The sequence below is a fragment of the Nannobrachium achirus genome, assembly GCF_963921795.1.
Source record: "Nannobrachium achirus genome assembly, chromosome: 5".
NCBI classification, from domain to species: Eukaryota; Metazoa; Chordata; class Actinopteri; order Myctophiformes; family Myctophidae; genus Nannobrachium; species Nannobrachium achirus.
Window position 1 is genome coordinate 51,598,845 of NC_137814.1, and position 13,226 is coordinate 51,612,070.

Genomic DNA, 13,226 nt, shown 5'->3' on the forward strand with positions numbered 1-13,226 from the left:
TGGCAGAGGACTATGCCAAACGGCTAAAACGCGAAGCTCGCAACAATCGGCCAAAGGGTGGCGCTGTAGGAAGCCTTTGAAAAATGCCAACTTTGAACAGGTATAGCTCATGCCCTGTTTCAGGTACAGCAATGAAACCTGTATACACTTATGCGTCTCCTCATGCCGAACAACTTTTACACTCTGACTTTTGACCTCTGACCTTTACCTCTCCCACAATTTTGAATTATATGAAAAACAGTCAAAATCTATCTCCTCCTAGGATTTTCGCGTAACGTGCGCGAAACTTTTTTTACATGAACTTTGGACCAATACGGTCATCGCACAGCGGCCGGATTTCTTTTAAAGCGAAACATTATTTTTTAATAATTCACTGTATAATGCAGTTTCATGCAAATTATTCTTCTGCCTCCAAATCATACATGCAAAGTGACACGTTCATGGCATTTGGCAAATATGTAGAGGGTTAGTCCAAATATCACTGAAAGCAATCTTACTCCAATTGGCCAAAGGGGGCGCTATACTTTCTTTCTTCTTTCTTTATACTTTATTTATTCAGGGGAGCCCATTGAGTGCAAGCACTCTTTTTCGAGGACACCCTGATCACAGCATATGACACAATACAAGCAATGAAAATAACACAATAATACAACATGCAATCAAATCATAGTACACTGTTACAGATACATATTAAATTAAATGAAACAAGAACAGCCACTGGGTAGTGTACCTTCCAGTAGCACTTTGAATGTCTCTATTGAGGCCAGCCGAACCAATTTCAACGAGTCCTGAAGTTTGTCCCATTTATGTGGAGCATAAAACATGAAGGCAGTCTTTCCTTGCTCACTACTCATAGGGGGGCAGGTAAATCTAATATGTGCCTGTGAACGAGTTGAATGACCCGTGACTTTTGGAACTAGAAATGAGGATAGGTACACTGGAAGCTTACCACACAAGGCCTTATAGATATATAAAATACAGTGTTTCTCTCTACGAACTGCGAGAGATGACCAACCCACTTTTTCATATAACACAGGGTTATACGAAGCGTTTGAAAACTCAAACTTTAAAGGGGCATAAGTCATGCCTCGTTTCATTTGAAAACATGCAACTTGCTTACACGCGTGCCTTGACTCAAGCGGAAGACATCTGTGTCTTTGTTAAGTAAGCTCCGCCCTTAGATTTTCCGCCATTTTGAGCAGTTTGTAAAACACTTAAAGCCGCTTTTATTCCGGAACTTTCGCGTCACGTGCACAGAACTTTTTTTACATGAACTTTGGACCAATATCTAAAGATCTGTCAGATCGGATTTTTAAAAGATTTAAACATGCATTTTTAACTCATTTTGCGCCCGCGACTTTCGGTCGCAATGATGTCCAGAGTGCCTCACGCAGGCTCCATCCACTTGTACTCTCTTATTTTGAAGGCCAGAAGTGCACAGCGTGATCACTTCCGGTCTGACGTCATCGGGTCGTGCGCCGGAATCGATCGTTGTTTACGTGGTGCCATGCTGGATTGCATTGGAGCTTTTATATATGTGTTATATAAGCGAGCATCTGCCTCCATCTTCGCTTCTAAAGTGTAGTTTTGAGATAATGGACATTTAAGATGAGATCCCCCGTCCACCTCAATGTTATGGGATGACTATTTTGTGCTGGTGGAGCCGTGATGATGACAAATCAGCGACAATTTTCGCCTCCGGAGCTTCCGCCATATACTCGGTATTTATACTCGCCGTTACAGTAATATATTACTTTTCGCGCGACATCGCGCATTCGGCATAAGTACTCGAGTACTTTTCGCGCGACATCGCGCGTTTGGCTTTTAATGAGTTAATAATTCAATCAATATTGCAAGTTGTATGCAAATTATTCTTCTGCCTCTAAAACATACATGCAAAGTAAAATTTTCATGATGAACTACTGTAGAGGGTTAGTCCAAACATCGCTGAAACCAATCTTACCCCAATTGGCCAAAGGGGGGCGCTATATCATTTTGAAAGAAGGCGTCAAGTACATTACCTGAAACTTTTTTTTTTTTTAATGACAGGTCTATTATGTGTGACTGCCGTAGTGTAGTGGTCAGTGCCTGTGCCTGATATACGGACGGTTGTGAGTTCAAACCCCGCATCGGGTTGAGCTGATGTTAACATCCTGTATGCCCTTGGCATGTGCGTATGTCAAACTCTTTAATGTTGACACGTCTGATCTAACTCCAGATCACGTTCATGTTTAAAATGAGCCCTTCTCTACCGGCCGTTATTTTTCTGTTCTGAGTGAAAGAAAATATGATCACTCGAAAATGTCAGAAATACTCAGATTACATTTACTCAGAATGATTTCACCCCAAGCCTCCAAAATATAAAAAAGAAATCAATAAAATCAAGGCACTCAGCCTACATAGAACTTTTTTTTTTAAACAAACATGGTTAACAGATCCTGTGGCTGCCTAGTGTAGTGGTCAGGGCATATGCCTTTCATGCAGAAGGTCGTTGGATCGAATCCCGCCTGGGGTTTATACAAGCATAAAACCGTGATATTTGGTAGACTTTACAGTTTGGTTCCTTGAACAATGTCTGATATGGAGCCTTCCTAAAAATGTCCCCCAACCCCCCTTGATGCGTATTTTAATATCCGCCATTACTAAATAATGTATTTTGCATCATAAATCCTGAAACCAGCATTATAATACAAACTGTCATGTCTACACCTATGTTGTGATTTTCAAGGATTGCAATGATATCATGAACCAGCTCAGTGGCCTAGTGGTTTGAGTGTCTGCCCTGAGAATGGGAGATCCGGGTTCAAACCCGGTCGTGTCATACAAAAGATTCTAAAAAATGGGACCCAGTTCCTCCCTGCTTGAAACTCAGCATCAAGGGTTGGATTGGGGGTAACTCCCTGCGACATACTAGCGTCATGTCCAGGGGGTGTACTTGTACATCAAGCTGCCTTAAGCTACAGAAACAGGAGATAGGCTCCTGCCCTATGAGATTCATGGCTCGGCCGATTCATATGGTCTTCATAGTTCAGCAAGGCTTACTATGTACATCATCAAACTGTCCAGGTGCATAGTATCACAGTTTTTTATGTCTGTTGCATATAGGCCTACAGTCTTTTGCATACATGTTGTGTAGAGGCCAATTTGTGCTTTTACCTATAACCACCGATTAGTGTAAAACTTTGTATGCACACTTCCCAGAGGCCAAGGAAAAACCTGTGCCCTGCATTTTTCACATCTGCCATTTATAGCGCCACCAGAAGGCCGACTTACAGTATGTAAAACACATTCTTCGCTATTACTCCTTCAGATTTTATCCGAAAATCACACAAATCAGTACACAGTATCTCTACAGTGATGTAATCATGACAGATTTGTCCGATATCATATTCTATCTAATTGGCTAACATTGAATTCCAAGGTTTGCAGGATTGCTCCTTTTTGAACAAAATGTCTCAAACGCAGCCTGCTATGTGTGTGAGATTTTGCACACACATTCCCACTAGGCCAAGGAACAGATGCCACCCTTCTCACATTGGCCTGTTATAGCGCCACCAGCGGGTCAATTTTTGCAAAACACATTTTTGGAACAAAATGCTTCAAATCCCGCATGCAGCGTCCGATTGCCGTGAAAGGCCCAAGAACACGTGGTACCCTTTTCACTTTGGCCTATTATAGTCACCACTAGGCCAAAAAAAAAAAAAAAAAAAAAAAACACCTGACCTGCCGGAGACCTGTTCGGAAGAACACTGCTTCCAGTTTTTCTTTGATTTGTTCTTTGCTTTCCCTTGATGCTTTTTTGCTTTCCTGCTTTTTCTGCATTGGCCACTTTATCGCTGCTTGCAGCTATATTTACCATTATTTTTGGCACTAGTACAATTACTAATAATGATTAATACATCATCATCATCATCATCATGTCTAACTACGTGGTTCCAGAGTTACACTGATCTTCCATGGTAACATCTTCAGAGGGACAGTCACAGTACGGCTAGTGTTAATGAATGGAAAGAGTGTGTCAGTGAAAGTGTGTGTGAAGGTGTGTATGTGTGTGTTAGTATCAGGATCAGAGAAGGACAGCTTTCCTTTGTTCCAGTACAGCTGGACTCTGATCTTCTTGGGGTTCTGCTTCACTGAGAGATCAGTGAGTGACCCTGGTGAGGAGCCTGCTGTGTATTTACCTTCATATAAACCTATGCCCCAGTATTGACCCCCTCCCTTTCCCTTCCTCTGAAAAGACTCTGCAGACACACCCAGTGCCCAGCGTGTGTTGTCTCCAACCTCAACATCCCAGCTGTGAGTCCCAGAGTTAAAGCCCTCAGAACCCAGGACACGGCACCAGTGGTCAAACCTCTCTGGGTTGTCAGGAAGCTGCTGTTTCTCTCCCCATCTCACACTGGTCAGATCATCAGACAGGATGAGGTTTGGATGGGCAGTGTTGGGGTCCAGAATGACAGGAGTGTAGGAGACAATGTCCTTCAACCAGACTCTGAAGGTCAGGTTCTTCAGGTGTTTGGTCTCGTCTATCAGTGCTCCTGAGACCGGCTGTGGGTCCTGCAGTGTGAACTGGACTCTTTCCACTGTGGTCTTGTAGTTCTGCAGGAATGAGATGTGTTCAGCTCTCAGATCCTCCTCTATGGCTCTGATTGTGTCTGAAAGGGTTGATATGTCTCTGTTCAGACCCTCAATCTTCTCCTTCACCATCTGAGTCTTCTGCTGCTCTTCCTCCCTCAGTGCAGTGATCCTGGTCTTCTCTTCCTCTTGTAGAAACTGATGCATCTTCTTAAACTGTTCCTTCATCTGCATCTCTGTGTGCCGGGCCCGGACCTTAATGTGTTCTGCTGTTTGGTCACAGTTTGTTTTAACTTTATTAAAGACCTCCAGTTTCTCTTGTAAAGGCTTCAGTGATTTCTGGACCTCCTCCTTGTGTTCCAGTGCAACTTCATCAACAGGTCTGAAACTGTGTTTGGTGTGTTTTTTGGAATCCAGACACACAAGACACACGGTCAGTTGACATTCCAGACAGAACAGTTTGAGTTTCTCAGCATGCAGACTGCAGAGAACTTCAGACCCTGTTGAAGCTCTCTGATGTCTCTCCTGTATGAAGGCCTCACACAGGTTCTTCAGAGACAGGTTTCTGGGTGGATCCACTGAATATCTCTCCTTACAAACTGGACATTCTTTTATTACCTTCTCTCTCCACCATTCCTGCAGACAGGCTTTACAGAAGCTGTGGCTGCAGGACAGGAGAACAGGATCTTTAAAGATGTCACAACACACAGGACATGAATAATCCTCTTCTGGACGAGTTGCCTTGGATGCCATTTTGTCCCTGAATGAAGCAACAAACACTCTGCTCAATAAAGGAAATGAGCCAGTCAGTGGTGGTAACACTCCCTCCTCTAGAATGTTCCCTGAAGTTTACTTTCCCTTTGAATGGTGGTTGTTGTTAAAGTCCATTCATCTGACAGTCAGCAGCAGGTTCCAGTGGTCTGGGTCAGTATTCCCTCCTGTAGCTGTGGAAAGACTGTCTGTCCTCCTCACTGGAAGGTGCGTTCGAACTGACCGTGAATCTTCGCCTGTCTGTCTGTGTGTGTGTGTGTGTGTGTGTGTGTGTGTGTGTGTGTGTGTGTGTGTGTGTGTGTGTGTGTGTGTGTGTGTGTGTGTATCTGTGTCAACAGAGAAGAGTGTGCTGTAAGTTTCTGTTTCCTGACTCCTCTGAGTCAGAGAGGGGAGGAGCTTTGACACACCACAGAGCTGTTGCAACACTGTCACTCACACACACACACACACACACACACACACACACACACACACACACACACACACACACTCAGGGGTCCGCAAAAATAGTGAAACTAGCCTCTAAACTGTAGAGGGAAAAAAGCTAGACCAAGTACAGAGCCAACAGTGAAGGTGACATATAAAATTAATGGTAAGGAAAACGTATTTGAAAAAAGGTGGGCCTCTTATCTTTTAAATAAGGATAACATGCCCACATAACCCCCCTTTTTGTTTCTGTCCATTTTATTTATATTTTTGTTCAAACCAAAAGCATTTTAGATACAAACATCAAACAAAAAAGCCTCTTTATTTTGTTTTATGTGTTTGTTTGTTTTTTCGTTTGTTAGGACATGGCAAAGACTGCATATCAGGGCCAGATTTATTTGGTCTTTGTGTGGTAGTTTGTTTTGTTGTTGTGTGGGTGGTGGGTTTCACGTGTTATTAAAAAAATAAAAATAAAAGATGGGTCAGGATGTCTGTAACAGGACATGACATGTACAAAGGGAAAAAAAATGCATGTATATGAACAGTGATTGATATGTCGACTGACTTAATAAAGTATAAAAAAAAGTACAGAGCCAACAGTGAGGCTTAACTGTATTAAATATTATTATTGAGTGAGAAAGGCATTGCATTGAGAGAGACAGGCGATAAGATTCACGTTGCACCCTTGAATTACTCTGTTAACTTTTAGAATCTTACATCATATCAAGCGACATAAATATGCACATCTTCCCACCTGAGATACAGTAGGCTATGTTAACTCTTCCCACGCTTTGAACGTTCACGTTCGCCCGATTGCGCAAGACCTTACCGCCAATACGGCGCTCGTTCGGTTCGTTCGTCTGATGACTGTAAGCTGATGAGGGGTCGCGCGGCCGTCTACTGTAAATACATTTTCCGCGGTGATGGTGTAAAAAAATCCATTATGCGTTAGATCAACGGAGAACAATTCACTTCCTTGTTGATTTCCTCTGGCTGTAAGGCTCTGGGGCCAGTGACTGGTCTTCTTCTTCTTCAACACATAACAGGCAAATTCACATTCATTCTCGCATGACGCCGCCCTCTGCTGCCTGGCAGACCAAAGTGCACTATTGCACAACCAAAAAAAATAAAAAAAAATAAATAAATGTCTGTCTGTCTATCTACTATAACGTCGCAAAGGTAAGCCGCTTTTTGATGGCGCCAGACCCAATAAATAAATAAATGATCTGGCAGTAGGAGAGTTAAGGAGAAATATCCGTTTACATCAGAACTGACTGAAAATAACGTTACAACTACTTGAAACCCAGCATCCCTATTCTGGGGGGAAAGTTCACCAAAAATAGCAGATCTACAAGCTCACAACGCGTCACGACGTGACATGTTGTGAGCTTGTAGATCTGCATTGTGAAGTGATATTGATGAATTCCAAATAATATCATCAAATCATTCCGAGGCACCCACTTTGAAAACCCCTGGTCTAGGCCCTGGTCTAGGTGAGTCATGACCTTTGACACCATCTACCTGTAAATGTCTCAATAGAAGAGCAGGGAGACTAAATACAACCTCCCCTATTTATATTGTATTAACATACTCTACCATACAGAGTGTTATATTGTATTAACATACTCTACCATACAGATTGTTATATTGTATTAACATACTCTACCATACAGATTGTTATATTGTATTAACATACTCTACCATACAGATTGTTATATTGTATTAGGGAGGGGTTGTTTTTTATTGAGGGGTGTTACTGGAGGAAAATAGGGGAGGGTCATGCTATTTCAATTTCAGTCCTAGGGAGGGTCTGCTGATTTCACTTTGAATTCAAGGGAGGGTCATGCAATTTTTCAAAAGCAAACAATGGCTCCAGAGGTACAGGCACTTATGCAACCATTGTCAACAGCCTTCTGCTTCATTTAATGACAAACCCTGGGTGCCATCCCTGGAAATGCCCCACAGTCACTGCAGTAAGTGTGAATGAACTGAAGTGGCTGTGTTTATACTACAATGTATTTTCCTAAAACAATGGAGAGCTGTGTAAGGCAGCAACAATGGTTGTCAGAACTGTATCCCCCCTCCCTAAAGTAAAAAGGTGCTAAAAAGAATTAACGACCGCTCGTTGAAAATGTGCATTTGACCCAGATTTGACGACAGGCAATCAACAGCACAAAATGAATGGCAGCAGTTACAAGCCTTCTCTGTGTTGTGCACATGTGTCAACTGTTTAATCTGTAACCTAGATGTCAAATAACCTGTTCTCAACCTGTGAGAACTTCTCACCTTTTATGTGATGTCCACGTTGACTTTTACACTAGCAGCACTATAGGCTACTCACTGTGTGTTACTTTAGTTTGGAGGGTGTGTTAGTTTATATTTGGAAATGTGTTTTTGGGATGAAGTGCTGCTGGGATCTCAATGCATTATATTAGCCTATTCATTATTGTTCATTGCTGCTGCCGCCCGCACCCGTTTTTAACCATAAAAAAATCCTAATTATTTACAGTAAAAAAAGAAAGAAAGAAAAAAAATCTCTGTTCTGTTCTCGCCACTGGTTAGGAATATAATAATATAGGTTTTATAGGCATAATTTTACTGTGGTAAATGCCATGTTGTAGGGGAGGGTCAATCTTTTTTATTTTAATGCTTGGGGAGGGTCACTGATTTTTTCCCCAATTGAGAGGGAGGGTCATGGCATTTTATAAAAGGGCTTATACATTTTCTCCAGTAACACCCCTCAATAAAAAACGACCCCTCCCTTAACTCAATTACTGCCGGGCGCCGCAAGGTGCCGCTAGAGTGCCAACCATTCTCCCGTAGACATTCACTATCACATCCGGGTCCCCAGCCTGAGCTGGCTTGGCTTTACACTGGAATGAGTGCTATGCTAGCGAGCCGGAGGAAGTTAGCTTTCAGTTAGCAATCGGCTATGTAATTTTTTAGAAGACCGATCTAAAGTTATTCAGCCGCCAAAAAAACTTTTCTGCTGGCCTCGGAACACAATCCGGAGAAAATCCGCTGTAAAGATGTGTTTTTCTATTGGAGTGGGCGGCGTGGCGCAGCCTTTTTTTCCCATTACGGGCCATGTAAACAGAATCGCGGCCTTGTGCTTGGATGGAAAATTCGACCGGGGCTACGTTGAGGCCTCCAATTATTTAATTCATTTTACTAAAGGAACCGGAAAATTTCGGTTCTAGCAATCCTTAATACGTCTTGCTGAATCAGCGTTTTTTTGGGGGGGCTCTAAACTTTTTTCTAAACCATTTTCAATGGAATAAATCATCGGGACAAGTAGAATGGCTCGTTGTGAAGCGGTGGACGAGCCAGGACCACCCACGTCGCTACTAGCAGCTCAGGGTAAGCGAAATAGATTAAAAAATTAGTATGGGAATGGAAAAAAGAAACGAAATTATTCGGTTCGGGCACTAAATACCATACAGATTGTTATATTGTATTAACATACTCTACCAGATTTAACAAAATAACATTTTATTCATAAAAAGAAAGGTTACAAAATGAAGTTGTGAATCCAACATAAATCCAAGTTATAATATAGGTATATTATAGAACTTGTCTGTATTTGGAAACTGCACAAAATACTGATATAATACATGTTTTGTACAGTATGTTGTATAATAACTTGTGGTTGACACATCCTGGGCTTGTTTCAAGGCAGACCAGTGTTCCTCGTGTGGGAGACACTGGTGTAGACAACACTAAAATGTCATAATTCATTCTCCATGGCACAGTCACACCACCAGCACAGCAGTGCAGTATTGACAAATAAGTAAATAAGTGCCAAGCTCCCTGTATGAGATAGTGTGTTTTAATGTTTTAATGTTCAGTAGATGTCCTCATATAGTGAGTGACACAGTTCCAGTGAATAACATCCATGTTCTCGTCACTGACCGACATTCAGACCAATAGGAAGACGCGGGCACATTGATTGACGGCAACTTCGTCCACTCACAATGCAAAGCACAGGCTGGGGGCGGGTTCCTTTTGAGGAGCGCTCGTTCATATGACCAGGTCGTTCCGGGTGGTGCAGATACAAAATGATAAATTACCTCAAGGTACAAGGGACAAGGACGGAATGTGATGTCACAATGTGATGTCACAACAATGTGACGTGACAGGTCAGCTAAGGACAGAGGGCGATACCCTCTGACGTTACCCTCCGACTTTACTGACAAGATGCGATTATTATAACATCTCATAATTATGACATCATGAAATCTCCTGCAATCTGCAGGAGATTCTGACATCACAAGCTCGTAAAAGGTTTGCAAGACAGGAGTGACATCATAACATGTAAATACAAAACAGAATTCAAGAAGGGAACTTTCTATGAAACCCATGGATTACAAGCAGTGGTGTAAAGTAACGGAGTAGATTTACTTAAGTACAATTTTAAGGTATCTGTCCTTGAGTATTTCCAGTTTTCAGTACTTTTAGGCTAGCCTTCTACTCCACTACATCTCAAATCCAAATATTGTACCTTTACAATTATGTGAAAACTTTAGGCTACTGGACGCGTTGTGAGCTTATAGATCTGCTATTTTCAAACAGTCTTTTTTTTACTTTTGGTACTTTTTGATGCCAATACTTTTGTACTTTTACAATGCATTTTGAATTCCAGACGTTACTAGTAACAGAGTCTACTTCTGAATTGCTGTATTGATACTTTTACTCTACTATAACATTTGAGTACTTTTTCCACCACTGAGTAAGCGTGCAAATGGAGATTATGATGTGACCTGAAGTCTGGTGGCCTTGGATTCCTTGTGACTCGTGTCAGTGCAACCACTTGCAATTTTGCAGAATTGCACCTTTCTAGTTTAATTTAGCGTCCCGTGAAGCCTGGCCACACTGTCCAGTGTGGGATGGGATGTGGGATGCGGGACATATCTACAAACATACGTGGGGACAAACAGACAATGGCAGATGTAGGAGCGGTTTGCACCGTTCATAAACAATTGAAATTGAACTATAAAGGGAAGTAATGAACCTATCGTCTGAATAACATGCTATCTAAATGTCATTTGAACCTATTTGCATAAGTCAAGGCTTGGTCTAAGTCAGTGATTTTCAACCACTGTGCCTGGGGACCTTTGGTGTGCCCCTGAGAAGGGTCAAGTGTGCACCTTGAAACTGCTTGAAAGCCAGTATTGTATTTATCATTTTAAAAATGATTTAAACTAGTGAAAACACAACGCCTCACGGTGCGAGGCGTTGTGTGCTTGTAGATCGGCTGTTTTCACTACTATTGTGCGACAGCCTTGTATGATGAAGCAGGGCTTTACTTTGAGAAGAAACGTACACATTTGAAACTTGGAGATACAAGGTTTCTTCCCGACAGTGACGATATTTACACCCCCGTATTATGTTGGTGTGCCCATGGATTCTTGGGACATGAAAAGTGTGCCCATGCAGAAAAAAGATTGAGAAACACTGGTTTAAGGTGGAGTCTGAAGAGGTGAGTCGTCAGATGACAGTGGTTCACCATCCCTTACAGTCTATGTCACTGGTTCCCCAACACAGTGAAATCTCGCTATTTCTACGTGTCATTATTTCGACTAAGGGTTTGGTTTAGGTTTAGGCATAGTGGTTAACATTCACCTGGTTAGCATTCACCAGTGTCAGCAGGTTAGCATTTCACCAGGTTAACATTCACCCGCTTCAAAAAAATGGAACATCGAACAAATATTATGCTGAACTAGAAAAATATTGTTCCTTCGAAACAATTGTGGGCTCGCTTCAAGCCAGAAAACAATGGCTATAAAAGTACAAAATGTCAAGATCGCAGGCAGTGCTCTCTTTGACGTTACTGACGTCAAAGATTGGTCCATTTTGTTCCAAAAATGTGTTGTGCAAAAGTTGACCCGCTGGTGGCGCTATAACAGGCCAATGTAAGAAGGGTGGTATCTGTTCCTTGACCTATTGGGAATGTGCTTGCAAGATTTCACGCACATTGCAGGCTGTGTTCATGATTTGAGGTGTTTTTGGCTTTGGCCACTTTATCGCTGCTTGCAGCTATATTTTTGTATTATTATTTTATGCTTTAAATGTTGAAAAATAGCAGATTTACAAGCTTGCAGGTGCCGCGCTGCGAGCTATTTCTGCTATTTAAAAAAAATCTTGAACATTTTTGTATGTCAATGGTTCTCAAACCTTTTCATGTGAAGGACCCCCAACATTATATGTATTTGGCCACGGACCCCCATCTCAAAATATTTAGTTCCCGGGACCCCCCAGAAGCAAAACTTTAAAAGTACATATATTCAAAGATTTGCACACATTTTCACGACTTTTCCAAAAATAGCAGATCTACAAGCTCGCAGCGCGCTTGTATATCTGTTATTTTTCAATAGTTAAAGCATTCAATAATTCTAGGCCTAAATGGGTTAAAAAATAAATAAAAATACAATCTAAAAAAGCAGCCTGGAAGCTTAAAAAAGATTAACATTAACTTCAAAACCACCCAATAATAATAACACCAACGCAGGGAGCTTCCTATAGAGCTCCTGCTGATGTTCACAGCACTTAAACAGCTGGAAGAAATACCCAGCAGAGTCTGAGACCAGGGGTGTCGCACCAAATTCTGGGCTCTGGGTACAAGGATTCACTGCGTTATTTTGTCCTTTAACTATTGAAAAATAGCAGATATACAAGCTCACAGCGCGGCACGTGCCGCGCTGCGAGCTAGTAGATCTGCTATTTATTTATTTTTAATCGTGGAAAAGGGTTGCTGAAGGTTTTTTGAAACACCTATGTTTCTATGTCAGTGGTGCTCAAACTTTTTCATGTGAAGGACCTCCAAGATGATATGTTTTTGGCCACGGACCCCCATCTCAAAATACCAAGTTCCAGGGACCCCCCCAGCTTAAAAAACTACGTATATTCAAAGATTTGCACACATTTTCACAACTTTTCAAAAATAGCAGATCTGCAAGCTCGCAGCGTGGCACGCTGTGAGCTTGTATCTCTGCTATTTTTCAATAGCTAAAATATAAAATAATGAAGGCCCCTCCACCTTGGGCCCTAGTAACTCAGTCCCACTTTTCCCCAATTCCCCCCCTTGTGACGCCCCTGTCATAGCAGATCTGCAAGCTCGCAGCGCGGCACTCGGTGCGGCGCTGTGAGCTTGTATATCTGCTATTTTTCAAAAGCTAAAATATAAAATAACGAAGGCCCCTCCACCTTGGGCCCTAGTAACTCAGTCCCACTTCCCTCCCCCCTTGTGACGCCCCTGTCTGAGTCTGTCTCTCTGGGTCAGTGGGTAAAGAAGTCTGCGTCTAAATCCAATACTCTCCCCCATAAGCGTGACTAAATCATCCAGCAGAGAGACACTCTCTCTCCCCCTTGGCTCGGCAGTCTTCCGGCGGAGGACTCCCAGAAGGCCTCTCTCTACTCCTCCTCGGGGGGCTCGCGGGGGCCCCCCCAGACATGCGTAA

General features: G+C 42.3%; 1 protein-coding gene across 1 annotated transcript in view; it reads right to left on the bottom strand.

The window, feature by feature from the left end:
• LOC308286099 (E3 ubiquitin-protein ligase TRIM39-like) overlaps positions 1–5,325 on the bottom strand; it is a gene marked incomplete at both ends in the record, with an annotated part of 21,176 nt that extends 15,851 nt beyond the window's left edge. The window contains one exon of the mRNA XM_080727057.1: positions 3,990–5,325. Within this exon, the coding sequence (XP_080583183.1) occupies positions 3,990–5,325 (1,336 nt within the window). The remainder of the gene's footprint in view (positions 1–3,989) is intronic.
• Positions 5,326–13,226: the final 7,901 nt, after the last annotated feature.